The sequence below is a fragment of the Quercus lobata genome, chromosome 4 (genome assembly GCF_001633185.2).
Source record: "Quercus lobata isolate SW786 chromosome 4, ValleyOak3.0 Primary Assembly, whole genome shotgun sequence".
NCBI classification, from domain to species: domain Eukaryota; kingdom Viridiplantae; phylum Streptophyta; class Magnoliopsida; order Fagales; family Fagaceae; genus Quercus; species Quercus lobata.
Window position 1 is genome coordinate 17,889,065 of NC_044907.1, and position 20,754 is coordinate 17,909,818.

At 32.9% G+C, this 20,754-nt stretch overlaps 2 protein-coding genes across 4 annotated transcripts; both read right to left on the minus strand.

Annotated features, from left to right (window-relative positions):
- Window positions 1-2,502: 2,502 nt before the first annotated feature.
- Window positions 2,503-4,863, minus strand: LOC115987163. Its single transcript, XM_031110660.1, has 5 exons — window positions 4,637-4,863; window positions 3,577-4,477; window positions 3,406-3,459; window positions 3,117-3,289; window positions 2,503-2,906 (listed from the first exon to the last, which is right to left on the minus strand). The coding sequence occupies exons 2-5, from the start codon at window positions 4,355-4,357 to the stop codon at window positions 2,817-2,819; spliced, it is 1,098 nt and encodes a 365-aa protein (XP_030966520.1). The 5' UTR covers window positions 4,358-4,477; window positions 4,637-4,863; the 3' UTR covers window positions 2,503-2,816.
- A 2,441-nt stretch (window positions 4,864-7,304) lies between these two features.
- On the minus strand, window positions 7,305-20,163 carry LOC115984067 (beta-galactosidase). Of its 3 annotated transcripts, XM_031106945.1 has the most exons (18): window positions 20,026-20,163; window positions 19,770-19,927; window positions 18,703-18,942; window positions 17,769-17,915; window positions 17,487-17,564; window positions 16,643-16,827; window positions 15,747-15,812; window positions 14,765-15,001; window positions 13,326-13,532; window positions 12,908-13,211; window positions 11,990-12,149; window positions 11,729-11,837; window positions 11,091-11,226; window positions 10,918-10,973; window positions 10,538-10,837; window positions 10,295-10,417; window positions 8,498-9,190; window positions 7,305-7,812 (listed from the first exon to the last, which is right to left on the minus strand). In XM_031106945.1, exons 2-18 carry the CDS (start codon window positions 19,915-19,917, stop codon window positions 7,642-7,644), a joined length of 3,360 nt encoding a protein of 1,119 aa, XP_030962805.1. In that variant the 5' UTR covers window positions 19,918-19,927; window positions 20,026-20,163; the 3' UTR covers window positions 7,305-7,641. The 3 variants fall into 3 exon arrangements, with proteins under 3 accessions (XP_030962805.1, XP_030962804.1, XP_030962806.1); XM_031106944.1 differs by having other exon boundaries at window positions 19,770-20,163; XM_031106946.1 differs by lacking the exons at window positions 18,703-18,942; window positions 19,770-19,927; window positions 20,026-20,163 and having other exon boundaries at window positions 16,643-16,832; window positions 17,769-17,861.
- Between the last annotated feature and the right edge of the window lie 591 nt (window positions 20,164-20,754).

Sequence of the window (20,754 nt, forward strand, 5' to 3'; positions counted from 1 at the left end):
TTTTTCTTTTGTAAATTTTATATTATTAAGTGGATTATAAATATTTAAGATAGTAATTAATATTTAGAGAGTGGACTTTGGAGTGATTTATCTTTTTCTTTTCTTTTTCTTTTCTTTTTGTTTGGTACTTTATTTTCAAGAAATCAAGTACTAGGTAAATTTTTTTTTTCACTTTTTTTTCTTTTGTAGATTTTATATTATTAAGTGGCTTATAATTATTTAAGATAGTAATTAGTTTTTAGAGTGTGGACTATGGAGTAATTTATCTTTATCTTCTTCTTTTTTTTTTTTGTATGGTACTTTACTTTCACGAAATCAAGTATTAGGTAAATTTTTTTTTCACTTTTTTTTTTCTTTTGTAAATTTTATATTATTAAGTGGATTATAAATATATAAGATAGTAATTAGTTTTTAAAGTGTGGACCATGGAGTGTTACATGCTATAAGGACTAAAAACATAAGTAATCATATTCATAGCTAGCTGTAATTTGAAATTTTACTTCCATATATTCTCCATATGAATAGTCATCGACTTGAGGGTGAGTGTCTAATAGAGTCCCTGATTGATTAGTTGATGGGTCAAGTGAATGATCAGGCCGTGATATGTCATATGATTAATTAGGTGTTGATGAGTCATGTGATGGACCTCATGGTTGGGATTGATTTTCAACCTCAACTAAATCAAAACATTCCATTGTCATATCTATGTGAAAATATTACTATAGATAATTACTCACATATGTCAAATAAAATTAATGTTTGAAAAAGCAAGAGCGCACTGCACATAGAATACTGTTAAAAACTCTATGAATGAATGACAACTTTTTAAAAAGAGGGAAAATTTAATGTAGTTAAATGACTTAACTCTTGAAACTAAAAATCACTTAATTTATTAAAATTATTATATTTTACCAGTAGTTGTATTAGGCTCCTAGAATTGTTCACTGTAATTTTTGGTGTCCCAAAAAGACATTTTGGTTTTTTTTTTCTTACAAAACTTTTTAGTAATTAATCTAGATAAAAGAATAATTTTCACTAATGTTAGATTAAATTAGTATATACATATGAAATTCAAGAATCACATTCACATATTCAAAGTCAAAGCTAAGTCTCAATTCATTCATTACTCATTTTATTAATATAAATGCTAAGTCTCAACAGCTCATGAAATGCATAAAAAATCTAATCAAATAACTAATTAATATTATTTTATTTTTTATAATATATATTGTATATTTTTATAAATTTAATAAGCTTATTTTATTTATATGTTAAATAATATTTTATTTATTTATTTAATAAATAATGCATAATACTTTATAAAAATCATGATGTTTACTTGGGGAGTAATGGTTAAAAACAACATGCGGTCACTCTTTAATCTTCACTCTCTTAGATTTGGAGAAAACTCTCAAAGAAAACTGTAAAAAAAATACTGGAGATTAGATTTGGAGAAAATAGCAAACTCTCAAATGTAAAAAATACTAGAGATTAAGAAAACTAATGATCTGAGAGAGAAGGAAAGAGAGACTCACCCATGGGTTGTTGGTATGATTCCTTGATTTCCTTTTGCAAGAGTTTTTTTTTTTTTTTTTTTTTTTTTTTTTTTTGTGAGATTAGAAACTTCTTATTAAAATAAAAGGAGATTCCAATTAAAAAATAACTGGAGGTAAGCCAAACTCTTATTTTAAAACATGAGGTTCTATTATATGGTGCTTTATTAGAGTAATTTTGTATTTAACCTTTAATCTCATATTTGCACGTAACTTTGAATGTTTGGCATTCAGCCCTTAAAGCACGTAAGTTTGAGGTATCCAATTGAGAAAAAACTCAAAAAGGATTACAACCGAAATTGGATTTTGTGTTGTTTTGTATTGTTTTTTTTCCTTATAAAATGCACACCACAGTCATTGAAGTGTATTTCCAAATTAAGAGGCTTCATATCTATTTAGCACCCCAAAAAAAAAAAAAAATTTGTAATGGATATATGTGTGCAACTTAAAATCTCGCTTTTTATGACAAACTATTTGCTTCATCTAATTTCTAATTATTATAACAATTATGCTATAGTCTATATTTTTTATCACCTTAATTTGTGCAAATTCAACAATAACCTTTATGTTATCGCAACAATAATTCATATTATTACTCTAATATATGTTCAACATTTTTCATAACCTTCTTACATAGAAGCTTACAACATTATTCGTACATCGCGCGAGCAATTCGCTAGTATCTATAAATTAGAGAGGTCCTTACTTTGTCATACTTCAACAAATTATAAGTGTAAATTAAAATTCTTCTCCAATATGATACATTCAAACACAATTTTACTGGAAAAGGAAAAGGATAACTGCTTTGGTTCTAAGAGCATAGGTTTTAGATACAATATAGGCAAACAATGTCAAAGGCGTGCAACCTTAATCATGACAAAAGTTTTAAAAAATAAATTAGATTGAATTAAAGGCAATCACACAATTGCAAAGTTGGGGAAAATTTAAATCAAATCCAGCCAAAGCTTAACAAAATGAAGATACTGAACCAGATAAACAAGTAGATAACACTACCAAGTACCAAGCTACATTATTCGAGGTCGATGAAAAAAAAATCATCTCTCATGCAAGAAAATTTTGTCCAACCATTAAAGGAAACACTAGTAGTACATGTTAATTGGATTTGTTCCAGATTCTAAAACAATGGTAAATGCATCAAGGAGTTCTCTATACAACTTCCCAGGATCACGCACAAGCATGTGCAGAGCATGCACAAACTACTAAACAAGTGTAATGAGACATTCTTACAATCTCCAAAGAAAACTAAAGTTTGTCTGAAGCCATTCCATTGATCATCTCCAGATCCATCTTGCAGTTCTCTCTCAAATCCTTTAGCGTATTAAAACTGGCGTGCTGCCCAGAAAATTGACATATTCAACACATTTGAGATAAGAAAAGAAAACTGAAATTTCATGACATGAATAAAGGATGATCTTGAGACTTAGTCCGTTCATAAGGAGCCATTAATGCTTGTAATGAAGCATTGGTTAGAGCAATGACTCACAGAACACATTCACATAGAGGGTTGAACACTAAGCCATAGGAAATAAAAGTTGCACTCACAAGCTGGTTGCTTTCATGAACAAAAATATCCTCCATACGAATAAAGAGTGACTTCCACTGACTCGTGAGATCAGATTCTAAATTCAATGATTTTCTGTTTCCTTGGCCATGAGTGTCAGTCTCCTTCAGCCTTTGAACCAAGATGCTTGCTTCTTTCTGACTCTTCTTCAATACTGGCACAAAATTAGGTGATACTAATGAGGGAAACAATATCACTATGAGAAGAAAACAAACCAAACATGTAAAAGTTCTAGACAAGTAATCTATCAAACACCATCCACAAACTTACCAGATATTCGACCCTTGATATCCTGGTAATGGAGGTCCGACCAAATATAACCAGCTGGTTCACAAATCGTAAAATAGACACACCCATTTTAGAATTAAATGCAGTATAAGAAGTTAAATTCCATTAACACAAGCAATGAAACATAGCTAGGTGTTATGAACTTATGATTACCTGTCAAGCAAAATGAACAAGAGCAACCTTTGAGAATGTTGGCACCAGCATTTAGATTAGTGCAACCATCACCCTTAAGTCCTGTACATCTTTCCAATTGATGGAACTTAGAACCCTGTGACTTAGGAAATCTAGACGACTCAATAGATCCATAATTGCTTGAGGTCAAATTACCAAGACCAAGATCCTTCTCATTATCCTTGAAAACACGCGTTACTAATCCTTCGCTTACTTGTGTAACACCAGAAGTGAGTCTCACTTCCTCATCTCGACACTTCCCTCCAACCACACGACAATCTTTCTTGCACGGTTCAGAAAACACAGGCATCAAAACGCTAGACACACAACTCTCTCTTGATGCATCATCACCAACCTCCACACTACTTTCTCGTTTTCTATCATCTTTAACAAGACGGACAATACCATCAAAAAAATTCGATGTCTCCTTACTTTTGTCAGGCAAGTTTACAACAGCAGAAGCAACATTCTCCAGTGAAGTACCAACCTCACTACAAGTAGGGGACAAATCCTTTTCACTAACATCTACAACTCCAAACTTACTTTCACATTTGTTTTTGACTGAATTTTCAACCCCTAAACACACTTTTTTCGCAATCTGCAAATTCCCATCTTCACCATACACATTTCCACGATACCCATCACCAGATTTAAGCCCCAAATCACCTGAACCAAACAAAAATCCCCTTTTATGATTGGTCACATCGGCTAAAGCCGGACGGGTTTTGCCAAACCCATCTGTGAAATTATCTCCACTCATCATGAAACTCAAATCTTAAGCTCTATACCAGAATAAAAAAAAACCCACTTCTCCAAATTTGACAAAAATTCAACAAAATCTAAACACACCCTTTGGTCCAAAACTTCAAGAATCCTCAATTCACTACACAACAACAACAACAAAAAACATCACCATTCAAATTCAACATAGATTCACCCAAAAAAAAAAAAAAACACTAGTAGCACAAAATGACATATAATATTTGAACCCAGCAATAATGATTAACAAAATTTGATGAAATGGGTGTGAGAAAATACCGACCTTGAGAGCTGAGATGGGATGAGATTTGTGGAAAATTTTGAGTGTTTGGAAGTGAAAAATTACAGAGAAAATGTGGGTTTTGTTTGGTTCATGTGAATGTCAACATGGAATGGTCTTAAAAATGCAGCGGCTAATAGTATTGAATTTTTTGGTTAAGGCGGGAATCATTTTGTTTAAAATAATGCATCACCATTTTTTGCACATGGCATGCTGCAGTAAATAATGATATGATTGCTTATTTTGGTGGAATAGAATTTAAAAATGATATGCCATTATTATATACGTACTTAAATTTATACAAATTAAATACCAAATCTGAAATAAATTCTCCTTGTTTCCAGCTAAACAGAGAAGATCCAGGTTTTGCAGCGTGATTCGTTTAGACTTTAGGTGTTTTTCTTGTTTCTTTTTTGGGTCCGGATATTAATGGATCATTTTATAAAAAATTTAAAAGTCATGTTAATGAGTGTGTTTATAATAATAATTAACAAATCATTTTAGAAAATAAAAAAAAGTTATCAAAATATTAATTTTTTTTTCTTTTTCCATAAAAATTTTCTTAAATTGAATTGTAAACTATTGCCGTAAAGGCATCCGTTAATATTTCCTAAATTTTAATACTATTTTCATAAAAAATATTTTTTTTAAAATCCAAAAAGTTTGTTTTTTTTTTTTTTCCTCAAAAAAAAGTTTCTAAAAATTCCAAAAATATTTCCAAAATCAATGTCTGTAGGAAATCTGCTAAATTTTCTTCTTTTTTCAAGTTTTCTCCCACAAAGGAGACAACTTTAAAATTTTCTTTGGTAAGTAATTCAAGAGAGCACTAACCAAACATTTATTAATAATGTCAAAATCTTATGAGAAAATTTAGGAATACAATTATAACGATGCAAGAAAAAGCATTAGCCACATTTGGGCTAAACCTCAAAAGAATTAGTCATAATTGAAACTTCTTGTAGTTGTTAATAAATTCCAGATCTACCCAATAAATATCTGATGTGAGACTCATCACACACCCATACAACACACACAATCAATCAAATTGAGACATCACAACAATGTTTGCCACATTTTTTGAATAGATTGTGGGTGGTGGATGGGTGTTCATGTATTAGTGATTGTCTACTACTTACAATCAACTACTTTAACATATTATACAAATTGTTTGTGACAAATGATGATATAATCTTAAAAGACGTAAAATATTATACTTGAACACAAGCCTGACATGATATCCCTTTTATAAAAAGAAATTTCACCATCCCCAAGAAAAAAAGGCTTTGTTGTTCCTAGCTTCTCTATTGGCTTATCCCCACTATCTCACTAGCAGACTTTGATCTCTGTTATTTTGAGGACATATCTAGTATTCAGAGTTTACCGCGATTTGGTACTGCTTTCACGATCCACACCGAAATGGTGCCTTACCCCTAGATGTCCTATCAACTGTTGTGCCTCAGTGCATTTCAAGAAGAACTAGCTAGAGGCTGGGGATCTAGGTCACTGTACGAGAACCTATTATCCTAGCTCTTATTACCTAGTTATTATTGAGGTTCTATTATCCTTTTCCATTGAAATAGTCTAGGGTTCGAGAAAAAAGTTAACAAATGCCCTAAAAGCATTGATTCAATAAATGTATTTAAAAACATTTATAGAAAAAGAAAAAAAAAAGTAACTGATTTTTTTTGGACAGTTTTTATATTTTCCATAAAAATGATATCAAAACTTTCTTAAAATGGTCCTTTAACAAATGTCTCCAAGGCACCTGGATCCTTTATAAAAAGGCTACCAACCTATTTTGACATATTTAATACATAAGTGATATTGCATTGAAATGAATCAATGAAGATCTCACATACTATATAATAGCCTATGACATTTTATCTAAATTTACAAACAAATAATCAGCTAGATAAGACCTAGTAGCCAAAGTGACGCAGAAAGAAAATAAGTCATGGATTTTTTTTTCTTTTTCTTTTTCTTTTTTTTGGGGGCGGAGGTAAAGAATTTCATCTTTTATGTGCGTTTATCATCATAGACAATTTTTTTTTTTTAATTACTCACTTATTTCTTTAAAAATTAATTATATTATATTTTAAATTAAAAAAAAGGTCATTTGATTAAACAAGTTTTTTTTTTTTTTTTAAATACAAGATAGAAATTCTACTCTATCTTAATCTAGTTGTCCATTTAGATTGAAGAGGATGGAAGAAGAGTAGAGCAAAATAAATTTGGCTCAAAATTAGCCTATTTTCAGTCAATTCTACCATACTCCCCTCTACTTACCCTCCTTCCCCCCTTAATTCAAACGGACCCAAAGTGTACATATGTGTAAAGTTCCCTCTTGAAAATTTGAACCCCAGTCCTTATCCTCCACAGCCCACAAGCATTTATACTTGAGGAGTGACTATTATACCAAAGATGCGTGATAGTTAAACAAGTTAAATAAGATGGACTATAACAAATCTCATCAATCCAACACAAATAATTAATTTGGTCTATTTGGGTTGATGCAAGTTAGACATGTCAACCCATTTATAAATTCCCTCTAAGTAGCTAATTTTATGTTAGGTTCAGGGCTCGTAAAAATTACACCCAAAAGAACCAGAGTTTTCAAAAGTAGCGTAGCAAAAAGTTTCTAAAAGAGTCCAATTCCATTTTACTTGTAATAGATCAAAATCTTGAATTAGTTACTTTTCCCTTGAGATTTTATTAAACAAGATGACAAGTAGTTTGCATAAAAGTATTATGTCCATAGCATAGGCTTTCAAGCATTGATCTTGGCAAGTAAACAACTTAATGACCAATCCCCATGACTAAATACCCCAACTTGGTAGTGGAGCTACTCAACTTGCATAGAGAGAGCTTTCTAGCCTAAAGGTGGTAGTCCCAATATAATGATGTATATGGTTTGGATTGGACATTTATTTACTATAACTAATAAGGTAACATATGATCTAACATACATCCTCAACCTTCCATCAAGCCATGCAACCAAAAAAAAGTTGCTAATTTTGAAGTTGGGATTTGTAAACGTCGGAGCCAGAGGTGGCTCGAGTTATTGGAGACAGCCTCATTGAGAATGAGTAGGGTACAGCAGGAATCAGATACTTATCATGGACACATGGGGACCAACTATCATCTCCACCCACTCCCATGTGCTTGTGATCAAGATGAACCTGTAACACCATAAAACAATATAACATGGTGATGACAAAAACAATGACAGAATCAGGGAAAAAGGAGGAAAGCAGTAGAACAAGTAGCAATCAATTGCAGCTTGAAATAGACATGCAAACTTGTAAACCCGAGCTGGAGAAGAATTTTTCTCTTTTCTTTTCTTTTCTTTTCTTTCATTATTTATGCATGTAACTACAAAATTACAGTTGTAATGGGAAATCTGGAAATTTTTTTGGGGGGTAAAAATCAAATAACTTCCTTCTTGAAATTTGCTAGGTATCGAAATCCATATTGTTGTATCTTGTATGGGAATGAAGGCAGGCTCATGGTAGTAAGTAATTGTAGCTTCCCCTGTGACTTTTCCTTTAAGTGGAAGACCATCTATATGTAGATGCAGCTTGAAAATTCTAATAATGCTTTACAATTATTTTTTTTTTTACAAATATTAAAAATATTTATGGCAACAAATCCAATGCATAAATTGTCGGCTTACAAATCTTTCAACCCAGTCCATCTCCTCTACGTAATTTATAGAATGATGGTGAATAGCATTATGGCTAATGATAATGCTAATAAGTATAGTCTAGGAGTTTCAAACTTCAAGTCCATGGGGCATAACACACGCACATTTGCCAAAAAAAAAAAAATCATAGCAAGACCACTAGAAGAATCAGTAGAAATTACCTCAATGTCATCTCCTTTAATAAGCTCTTCGATGCGTGTTGCCCGGTCAAGCTCTGCTGTAGTGTAGTAACTTGCACTCATTTGCATAGGAGGAGAGCTGCCATAGATGGAAGCATAAATCCCACATCCATCCTTCCTTTGAAATGTCACCCATCTAACATCTGCCCTACCTGAAGATTCCCCAGGAACAATATAAGGAACATGCATGTCACCGACTTCCTTCTCATAGACCCCAACATGTGCGGCTGCTTTTCTATCTGGATAACATTCAAATGGACCTCTTCCATACCACTTTATCTGGTCCAATGACTTCTCCAAATGGAATTCTAGACCCACACGTGGCAAAGGTGGAAGATTTGAAGAATTTGGTTTCACATTGCATTCAACAATGACATCCCCAGAACCATAGATTTGGTAAATCATATCAATTTTGAACAATGCATTTGATTTGTCAAACTCCGGGACAGAACCCTTCTCACCCCTTGGAACAGCAATAAAACTCACTTCTATTTTCACAAGGTTGTCTGTCATATTCTGTGTAGAACAATTTTCTGTAATATAGAGGAGACTATCCAAACGAGCAGTTTTCCACTTGGATAAATAACTTTTTGCCTCTCCTCCTTTATCATTATCAGTAGGTGCTCGCCAAAAGCATGGGAATATCCCCTTATTCATCACAGTCACTCCTTCAACCTATCATTAAAAACCATATTTTTAGAGTTGCAGCTGTCATTTATCATAAGTTAATATTCTTCTATGTGTATTAGGACATGAGTACATATCAAACAACTTCTGCTTGAGAAGTTAGATATTTAAAATATCATATGAAGAGGATGTAAACTGAGACAAGTGTTACCAAAAATAAAGGAAGAGAGAGAGAGTTCAGAATTATTATAAGGACATATAGAGGGAAAATCTAAGGACATCCCTCTTCAAAATATAATTTTGAAAAAGAAAATCTATCAAATGAAATCCTAATATCCTTAACAGACACTCCATCTGACGTTAAACCAAAGGATATCCAAATAATTTTTCTATAAAAAATCTCAATTATGGCATGCTTCATTTCATCTTCCACAAGCATTTTTATTAAAGTTCTCAAAAACTTGAAATTCATAAAGAAAAAATTGTATTTTTTTTTCAAAATTTTATATTTTTCCATCATATCCTCTTTTTCTTTTTCTTTTTTATAAATAAATCAAAGAAAAAAAAGATATGAATATAACAAAAAGTATGTTATACAGTTTCGGGAAAACATGATATTTGTAGAGAAGTTTCAATTTACAGTTTTTAAACAAGAAGTCCAAGACAAGTTGGTCATTCTCCTTTCCTAATAATGAAACTTCACAACACTATATTCCAACTATAGAGAGAATCTGGCTAAAGAAAACAACCTGAAGGTATATTGGCAGAGAAGGTACAGCAGGAGGCACAAAGACTAACTTTATAATTTAAGGAAGCACTATAAAATACCAAGACTTTAGTCAATTCAACTAAACTTTGGAGACGACTCTATAGATCCTGATAAACTAATAGACTTTGATCATATGTATCTTTTTCTGCCATTCTATACTATTTAAGCACATAGTGTCACCTCTCTATTTAAAACCCTTCTTCATTACTTTTATTTATCCATACAAATCACTTTTATTAGTTGCAGAGAAAATCACATCAAAACATTCCTATGCCCATTTCCTTCATTTAACAAGTAAATTACGTTAAAAGAAAACCTTTGTCTTTCAAATGAATCAAAAACAGAATACCATCCACTTCTATAAATTCAATGGTATAGACTACCTTCCAGCTTTCAATTATTCCTGTTTTAGCATTCAATTCTATCTCCCAAACGTTGTGTTGGCTCACTCTTATTTTGTCCCCAAGAATTTCTCCTTGGAAGGTAGCATCTGTAGCTTTAATGACCTGGTAACCAAAGTCATTTGTAACCTCTTAGTCATGTAGTAAAATAAAAAAGTTAGTAAGATCATAAAAGCGATTAAACTGTTCGTAGTATCAATGTAGGAACGAAGGAAGAGAAACTACATGAGGAACAATCTCTCTTTTGGCAGGCAACTGTACTTGGGTAGAGGAAATGACATGACCAGCCTCAACCCAGCGTGTGGAGTGCAAAAGCTTAGCAGATATTGTAAGAAAAAATTCTTCTGCAAATGAGGAAGCCCATAGAGAATACCATGGACCTGACTCCCATTCAATATCAAAACTGCTCTGTGGTCCTATTGAGGGAAGAGGTAGAACTCCAGTTCCAAGTTCACATCCGTCCCCATGAGCAGCCCAGCTAAACTCCAATCCTTGTGTTGTTTCATAAAAATTAGTGTTTGTTATCTGCAAAGTAAAATTCCAACCAAACATAAGCAAAAGATTCAACAAAAGACATGTGGAATGTGAATGGAGTATGTAAGTACCTTAAGTATTCTTTCCTTTAACAAAACCTTGATTGGTTGATGGACATACTTGACTTCTGAAATAATAATTAAAGCCATGAGTCATAGGGCAAACAGATAAATGACACAGGTGTTATGTTGCAGAACTTCAAACATGTTTTAAATTCAAAGTAAGACACAAAACATTGAGTTACCATGTAGTGCAGGATGAGGAGTTCGATCTGGCCAAGTAAGGCCATTTAAGCAGAAGTTCAAATCATTAGGAATATCCCCAAAGTCACCTCCATATGCCCACTGCTTTCTACCATCTTCTCTATCCTTCAACAACCCCTGTATACAAAGTGCAAATCCTTAACCCTCAACTATATATCCATCTTGTGAAACAACACCAGAAGAGGGAAAAGAAAAAGGCAAGCGTGTGTGTGGGGGAGGGGGGGGAGTGCAGGTGCAGGGGTGGGTTCAATAATCACTTCAATTCCTAGCCCATGGACACATGAGATCAACCACATAGTCATTGTCTACATTTTGTTTCTGGCTCTGCAAAGTGATTTTACCATCTTATTTTCACTTTGTACTGTGAGTCTGCAACCTTCAGATTTGTTTCAGCTGTGGGAACTTTTTTACATAAGTTGATGGGTCCAAATTAACGTTACAACTTATAAGCCAACATGTAGCATGAGCACAGACATCTGAATTGCACATAATTGTTGCAATTCCTGTTCATTTCTTTCTATAAAATTCAAACTTTTGACATGTATATTTATTTCTATATGACAAGCAAAATAGTTTACTGGTCATTCAATATATTCATAAGGACTTGAAGATTCTTGACCTGATCAACCCAATCCCAGATGAAGCCTCCTTGTAGACCAAATGTGCTATCTATTGCTTCCCAATATTCATGTAGATTCCCGCTGCTGTTTCCCATTGCATGCGAATACCTGCCATTCATTCATAATAAGTATCCTCAAGTACAAAAGGCCATGACCACTAGAACATTTTTTTTAAAGAAAAAGAAAAGAAAGTCGTGGAATCATTAAGAAATATTGAACTTTAAAAAAAAGTAACATATTTAAGAACATAGATAACATACTCGCACAGTATCAAAGGACGTGTTTCACTTGGATCTTTTGCAATCTTCAAAATGTCCCAAACACGCATATACATGGGGCATACAATATCTGTAGATGAGGTTCTAGATCCACCTCCTTCATAGTGTACTACCCGTGAGGGATCCCTTCCCCGAATCCAACCTGAATTAAAGTTTACACACTGAAAGTGAATGAAAAGGAAAAGGTGTCTGCGGAAGTAACTTCAATAATATTGTCAAAACTTTGAAACAAAATCCGAAATTATGAATAACATCTTCTGCATTGCATAAAGCCCAGGTTTAAAGTAACATATAGACATTTTCCCCAAATATGGTGAAAGAAATTTGATGTAGAATTTCAGAGAGAGACAGAGAGAACAATTTTATATAAAATTCTATACAATGATTAAATGTTAAAAAATTAGAGTGCACACCTCTCTCCCTGAAAGCATTGCTGTTCCATAATTAAGTTTAATCTTAACTTCTCACAACATTTTCACCAATTTATGTGAGAAATTCATTAAGCTCAAATCATCATATCAAGCAAAAACAACTTCTGATACTGTCAAACTGATTTTAATAGCCAGCCTATTCTCAAAGATTTATTGTCTCTTCTATGTGAGATGTGCTAAGCAGAAATTCAAATTCTCAATCATTTGTATTCAATAAAAAGCTTCTCTTAAACACAAACCACGGTTCTAGTATGAGTTTACCACAAAAGCAAATGATATTTTTTAGAAACCACACCATTAACCAAGTTTTGTACAGAAATCTTATTTAAAAAAATTTATGATATCAAACATGTCTAGAAATTAAAAACAAGCTAATGATATTTATGATTTAAAATAACGAGGCAGAAATCTTTTGCCAAAGTTGCTTCCAAGCACATGCAAATAGCACACCCAAAACAAGGATATATACCAGCTAAAGCAGAATGATTAGGGCCGTATCCAGATTCATTTCCTAAGGACCAAGAAATAATGCATGCATGATTTTTGTCTCTCTCCACCATGCCAATTACACGATCCATCATGGCAGCAGCCCAACTTGGTTCAGAAGTAGGATGCTTTAAATGTAGGGATAGATCAAAACCATGTGTCTCAATATTTGCTTCATCTATCATGTACATGCCAAATAAACTACACAACTCATACCAACGGGGATGTTGAGGGTAATGGCTGTTTCTCACAGCATTGATATTGTTTTGCTTCATTAGAACCAAATCCTGCAAGCAGAATAGTAATGAATGTCTTAATGATACCTAAACCAGTACCATCATCATAATCCGAGACATCAACTTGGAAAGCAGAGATAAAGCCAGGAGAAAAAAAGTAGTCACCTTAACCATGCAGGATTCTACATTTGTCTTCCCCAGACGTGGGTGATGTTCATGCCTGTTAACACCTCTTATTATAATGGGATGCCCATTAACAAGTAACTGTTTAGGGGCTTTAGATACTTGTCTTATGCCCACAAGGCTCGATTCACAGTCCACTACACGGCCAGATGCATCTTTCAGGACAACAACCAGTGTGTACAGATTTGGCTGGGAATAAATGCAAACAATTGCGTAAGATATCCAAATGCAAATTCATTGGTAAATATGGAATTGTGTCAAAACTGTTAAGAAAAAAATGAAATGGAAGGCTTCACATAATCTTGGACAAAACAAAGAGGAATTAGCAACTAACATAGAATGGAAAACCAAATATATATATATATATATATATATATCCAATCCCCTAAAGTACAATTCTTCAGCTTTCTAATAAGTCATGAAAATTTTCAACTCTTTAACAACTTAACAATTCACACTTTCAATCATAGGTCATGAAAATCAAACTATTCAACTTCAAAGAAACAAACACATAATCAATGTGAAATGAGAAGCAACTTAAGTTCATAGTCAAATAATTAAATATAAGTAAACTCTACGAGTTCCAGTTTTCAAGGCCATGGTATCAAAAGAGACTTAAACTTTGTTAAAAATTCTTAACTGAAAACAATGACGGTCTGTAAACGGTGCTTCCTATAGTGTTTTTTTTACATCAATATCCATTAACAAGTAACAACTTTCCAAGGCTAAGAAAGCAAAAGCTTTTTCAAACTAATTGAAGGCCTATTGTCTAAAACACTCATATAATTACACTAAATTTTCTAATTGAGCTGGATATTAGGAACATGGAATTAATTTTTTTTACTAATCAAAAGGAGTATATATAGTGCACAAGAAAATAACAGCAGAATGTAGGTACAATATTTTCAAACAGATATCAATCACATTCTAAACTATCTTGATATATTCATCTTTTCATCATATTTTAATTTGAAGAAATTATTGTGCTTCATTCCATCTTCCTCTGTTCCTTATGAAGATGTCCCTTTATTTTGTTGGAGCCACGGGGGATGTGGTGGGGGGGGGGGGGGGGGGTGTGGGGGGTGGGGAAGAATATTATAAAATATTATCTAGGCAAGTGTAACAGCACAGTATGTAGATATTGCCAGGCAAACTGGTCACCTGGCACCTAGCTAACCAGACTTCCATTCAGCCCAGTCAAGACCAAGTAACCCACCAGAGTTTAGCTTAACCCATTTGATTGAGGTGGATGAACTGGTCAAGTCAGGGAACACCAAAAGTTAAAATTGGCGTCCACTGTTGCTTGAACCTATGTAAGGAAACACATTGACCATTAGGCCAAAAGGCAGTATTTATCAACAAAAGTACATCCAGCTTAGGTCTAAAATTGAAAAGGAATCAAATTAAGTAAGCTCCCTCACTTGCTCTGCAGACCAAAGCCTTGGACTTTCAAGTCTACCACCAAGCAGATAACCATGAAATCCCAGCCTTGTTGTAGAGGGACTGAGCTTTATATTAGCAACATGAGATGCAAGCAGATCAGCATGTCCATCAAAGTTGTACCAGCTCCCAGTGTCATATAATGCAGCTTCAATAGTGTAGTTCTCAAGAACTCTGTCTTTTGATGCTTCACAAGAGTTGTCTATTTTCACTTCAACCTGGATGATAAGTGCAAGAAAAAGAAACTTGAAATGTCTCCCATAATTGGATTTTGTAATGAGGAAAACATAATCTTAACATATTGCAACTATTGATCATACCTAAATTTTGATAAAATATTTGAAGAATATTTAAAAGTAGACAAAAATAGATTTGTGCATGCAAAATCCTTTTTTTATTGGTAAGTTAGTTGTGCACCTAGTGGATTTTAAAGGATGACATGAACCCTAAAAGGAACAATATCATTAATATATTAAACATCATTTGGAAAGGGCAATAACTAATTTTTTGTAACTATTTATGGTGAATTTTGCATGGACAAGAAATAACACCTGTGAGGGAGAGGAACCTGTGCAAAGATTAAGCAGACAGCAGCAATGCCAGGAAAGTTTCACCTTAAAAAGCCAAATTTCCGCTTTGATTGTGACACAGAAACCTTGGCACCTAGAGGGTGAAACTTACTGGCAGACTTTTGAGTTGGTTATATCTTATGAAAGATGGACATGGGTGAATGAAAACCAAGTCTTATTATGTGTAAATGGAGATTTCAGATATATAAAAACAAGCAAACTGCACATATTAGTAGGTAAACTAAGAGAGCAGATACACTATCAACTGTATATTTACTCACCAACAACAGAGAGTGGAGATCAAGAAGATAAATTTAATATTCTCCACTCAACATAGAACAAAGTTAAACTCTGGAAAGTTATCAGTTTCTAATTTTAAAATTTTAATCCTTACCTGTATATCTGCATAAGAAAAATCTTCCGCCAGGTTTGATTTGAAAAAATAGTCAGCAATGAATACCTGCATACCATATACTTCTTAAGTTAACTCTTGTGCAACTCTAAAATGTTGGAATAAATTGCCCAAAATAGATATAAAAAATGATAATGCATTTGTTCAGTTAAAACGTCAGAAGCAAAGTGATGTTAAAAAATAATATTGAACTTCCAAGGGCAGCAATATTCAATTAATTATTACTTTTAGATATAGACAATATCTAAAAGACCTACTGCTTTTACACCAATATAAAATATTTGATGAAGTATCTAGTGGTTCCCTGGCCAATTCAAAAGGAAGAAAATGGCACAATTTTTTAAGACAAAGTAGACAACTTATCTGAGATAATCAATTAAGGTTAAGTATATTTCTTTTTCTTTCTTTTTTTTTTCTTTTTTTGTGCACAGTGTTCCTTGATTTAGTGATATGCAGAAGGAGAAATTATATAACACGTAGACACATCTAATCTACAGTTTGCATTCTTGTTTTCTAATTAAATCTGCTTTGTGGCCTTCTTGCTATGTTATTACCCTGAGATAGTTTCTGATACCTTCTAGATTTCTCTTATCTCCTCAATCATAACAGACTTGCAATAAAATAAAAAGATGGTACATCCATCTGTAGCATCATACTTAAAGTCTGTAATGTTTCAATGCCTCTCATGTTAAGGGAAATGAGCAGAGGAAATAAATTGTTTCATGAAAGTGGCAGGGTGCTCTTGGTACAGTGTACTAACTACTCAATTCATCATGTGCATCCCCTGCCAATATACAAAGAACTCCAACTACTAACCATTAATTTATTTTAGCTATAATAGAACAAGACATGGAAGCAAGGTTGATCAGAACACAAACCTGTGGCTTGGCTAGAAGAAGCACATCACGATGAATACCAGATAACCACCAATGATCCTGATCTTCAAGGTAGGAGCCATCACTCCATCTAAATACTTGAACAGCTAGAACATTCTTCTCATCCGAATCGCAAGGGTAACAATAATCAGTGATTTCAAACTCAGGCAGGTAGTCTACTATCCTGACTGACCTAACACAATTATAAAAAACATGTTAATGGATACAAGATATATATCAAACATCACATCCCATACAACTGGACATGAAGACACATTGTTTCACTATGATGCAATTTAGAGCAGTGCATAGTCTATGACCACTATATTTTATTAGCTTAAATATGTGGAATTATATTTATTAAACATTTCACATTAAGTATGCAGGGGTATTAGCTTGCTATTAAGAGATAAATTACTGACTAAAAATTTTTAGAAGCATATTTGTTTTTCTTAAAAAACATAAAATGTGGGATGCCTTGGTATGACCATTTCTCAAACAAAATATATACCATAAAACTTTAAGATATATATATATATATATATATATATTTTCATGTACAACACATAACTAATCAAGACAATTTACTGATAATAAAATTATAAAAAAATAAAATAAAAAATAAAAGACAATTTAATTTTAAAAATAAACTAAAATTTGTAAACTGATGATGTGCAATGTTAAGGCTCCATTAGAAATACATATAAAATGTCACTGAAACAGGATATGTTCACTGAGAAAACTACATAAAATGGTTGAGAAAATATAGGAAATCCAAATGACAGAAACTAAATGGAGTAAACTTAATTTAATTTACAAAAATTTCATTAGAAATATGCTTAATTACCTATATCCACAGGAACCCCATTTACCCATGCACAGAAGGCAGAATCAACAGCTTCAAAGTGCAACAAAATCCTACGACCTGTCAAATATAAATAGTATATCAGAGTTCATATGAAAACCAAGTAAACATGAATAAAACATTTGAACAGATAAGCTTCCATTTAATATACTTTGATTGAGAAGCCAAAAACCAAAGAAGAGAAGAAAATAAATAAAAGAATCAAGATGCATCAACAGAAACAGTAAAGAGCTAAAATTCTACTAATGTCCATTTAGATCATACCCTTCCATTCTTTAGGAACATTGAAGTATGTTCTGTAGCAACCCGTGGGATTGTCCACAGGAACAGATGGAGGATCCATTGGAAATGGATATACTACATTTGTATAAATAGGCTGATCAAATCCATGCATCTGCCAACTTGAAGGAACTGTTTCAATTAAAGAAAAAAAAAATTTATGAGACATGTTTGAAAGAGGATCACTTGTAAGCATTAGATATGACACAATGTTTAAGATGATTCAAACATCAAACAATTAAGAACTTGATACATTTTTTCAATGAGTGTTTGCATAACTCAAAATACTGTAAAAAATTGAAAATCATGAAATAATAAGCATCCCAAATCTCCCTCAAGCTTCTCTATCAACAAAGGAAAAAAGAAAGGCTAAGACTATTTAATATTGTAGAAGAAATGCAAAATATTAGATGCTACATTTAGCATCCATGAAAGTTATCAGAAAGCTCATCTAAACTCAGATTTCAATTTTGTATCAATCATACCTTCAAAATAATACAAGAAAAATTAAATAGGTTATCTTATTTAATTAATTTAGTGTTTCGCACAATGCCAAATATCATCCTGAAGTTACAAGGGTCATAACTACAAGTCAAAAAGCAGTGCTGGAAAGAGCACATCAAGACACAATGCATGTCTTTCTAGTTTCTAAACAGACCTACTAAAATTTACATAGTTGCCCTAGATTGACTAGGAGTGTCACATTGAAATTCAAAAGACTATGCAAATTAGGAACACATAACCGCAAGCTGACAAGCATTAGTAGGAAATTTTCATATTAGCATGATGGCAATTGAAGATTTCAAAATGAAAAAGAAATCAAATAGAAAATGGAGAAATAAATGAAAATATATAAATATTTACACATAAGTCTGTCTGTGTGTGTGTGTGTGTGAGTCATCTATATGTATGCAAATACCTGGCAGACTTTTCCACTCAGAGTCTGGAAATGAACCGCCATAGAAATTCACAGGAACACTGTTAGGATTGGGAGCCAAGAAAAATTTCCAGTCGCCAGACAAAGACTTAACGAATGGTAAGCCTTTGACCCAAAACGTAGCACTCTCAAGGGCTCCAAGAACAGCATCATCATTCCAAACAGCAGAATTAGCCACCAAAGCATCAACTTTGTTGCGTTCATACCAGAATTTAAGAGATCCTATTAATAGAACAAAATGTCAGATTCCCTACATGTGAGAAATAAAAAAGAAAGAAACTAATACAAAGAGGAATTTAAAAAATGATGGAACCAAGGTGTTTATTATGTGAAGAGATATCCAATTAGAATTGGTGTAAGAAAAATAGACAATACTCATAGACCACTTGAAAATTATATCAGAACTTGTGCTATAATAAATACCACAATCATATTATCTGCTCCAGCCTCAAGCACCCCAAACCACTCCAACATTTCACACTTTTTGAATCAGTTTGACCATAAAGACCCTTGTTTTATTTCTCTCTTTATTTTTAATATTTTTACAACCTGGTGTGACTTTTTCATAGACCACAAAAAGAATTCCATCAGGACCCATGCTGTTAAAAAAGACCACAAACAGTTTACATGCTCCAGTCTCATTTTTTATCAAGATTGTTTGTTTTTCCTCTTTGCAGTTTAGATGAGTTTGTAATCAAAGAAAATGAATCAGTTCTACCATGTACCAAAGATAAAATGCGGGTTCCAGTTAGCTTAAATGGTAAAATCTTCAAACCACAACTACACCAAAAACGAATTGATGACTCAGCCCGATGCTAAAAGGCAATCATTCCCATGGTATCTATTAAAAAAATGTACAAAAGATAAAATCTTGATTTTCAAGAGAAACCCATATGTTAAAACCTCATAATTCAGCTACCCACGTAACAAAAAACAACATGGGAAAGTAAAACAATAACAAAACAAAAACACGGATCATAAAGAAACAGTATTGAACTATTGATACAAGTACAAACATTGAAAGTGAAGACAGAGGGAACCAGTCTGACCTTCAATGGAATCATGGCAATGCAAAGTAACATGGGAGTCTCTCTTCCTCCACTTGATGAAAGATTGGTCCTCCCAAACCTTATAGTTCCCATTTTCTAAGGGAAGCGCCATCAAAGACTGCCCAACCAAAGAGGCCATTGGGTTCATTCCACACACTCTGTTTGTGAATACAATCACTCACAGATAAAGCTCACAATTCAAATACTAATATACGAGAGAGAGAGAGAGAGAGAGAGAGAGAGAATGTTAGTGAACTGAACTGGCTTTGTTGTGGATCAAAACGTGGAGTTGATGATTAGATGATTACAACCTTGAACTATCATGTGACTTATGAACATTCAATGTTTTCTTCGATGTTTCCATTGGCCAGTAGTTTGAACCTCGTGGACTTTTCCATTGGACAGTGGTTTGATGCTGTAACGTGCGTGTACCTTTAACGTTTTCTTTTTTTAGTAAAAAAACATTATAATGTGCTTTTCTGCTTGGATATGTTTTATTACAAAAGGGAAAAAATAAATAAATAAAAGGTTTTTGGATATGAGTAAGATACTCATCATCAATGTGACCATTAACAAGAGAAATACTATGTTTATAATATTTTCACAACAAATTTTAAGTAGACTAATGTTAATTGTGGATGAAAAAATAATTTCAGACTTTTAGAAATAAATTCAAATTAGAATCAATAATAACTTACCACTTAATATTTGTTGTGAAAATATTATAGGTGAAACACTTCTTCTGTGATAATGAGTAGGTATTAAACCCATCAACTGATCTAACCCAACACAACACTTTTAAATTAGTTTTCATGAATAGATAAATTCTCTTAAAAACACACAAATTGGAGTTGTTGACAAAACTTTCAATCTAACTAACCCATACCACGATTAATGCTTTTTTTTTTAAATGTATATTTGAAATCATTCAGTTCAAGTTAAAGCCTAATGTGTATGTATTGATGTACCATTGAACTCTTCTTTG

Bases quoted from the DNA above. Each gene is read 5' to 3' on its own strand.
- LOC115984067 (XM_031106945.1), bottom strand. From the start codon at position 19,917: ATGAACCCAATGGCCTCTTTGGTTGGGCAGTCTTTGATGGCGCTTCCC. The intron at 17,916-18,702 runs GTATTTGCATAC...TAATTGAAACAG, and splicing joins TGAGTGGAAAAGTCTGCCAG to TTCCTTCAAGTTGGCAGATG. The intron at 10,418-10,537 runs GTAGTTTCTCTT...TTTGGTTACCAG, and splicing joins AAAGAGAGATTGTTCCTCAT to GTCATTAAAGCTACAGATGC.
- LOC115987163 (XM_031110660.1), bottom strand. From the start codon at position 4,357: ATGATGAGTGGAGATAATTTCACAGATGGGTTTGGCAAAACCCGTCCG. The intron at 3,460-3,576 runs GTAATCATAAGT...TTTGTGAACCAG, and splicing joins TTGTTCATTTTGCTTGACAG to CTGGTTATATTTGGTCGGAC. The intron at 3,290-3,405 runs GTAAGTTTGTGG...ATTTTGTGCCAG, and splicing joins TATCAAGGGTCGAATATCTG to TATTGAAGAAGAGTCAGAAA.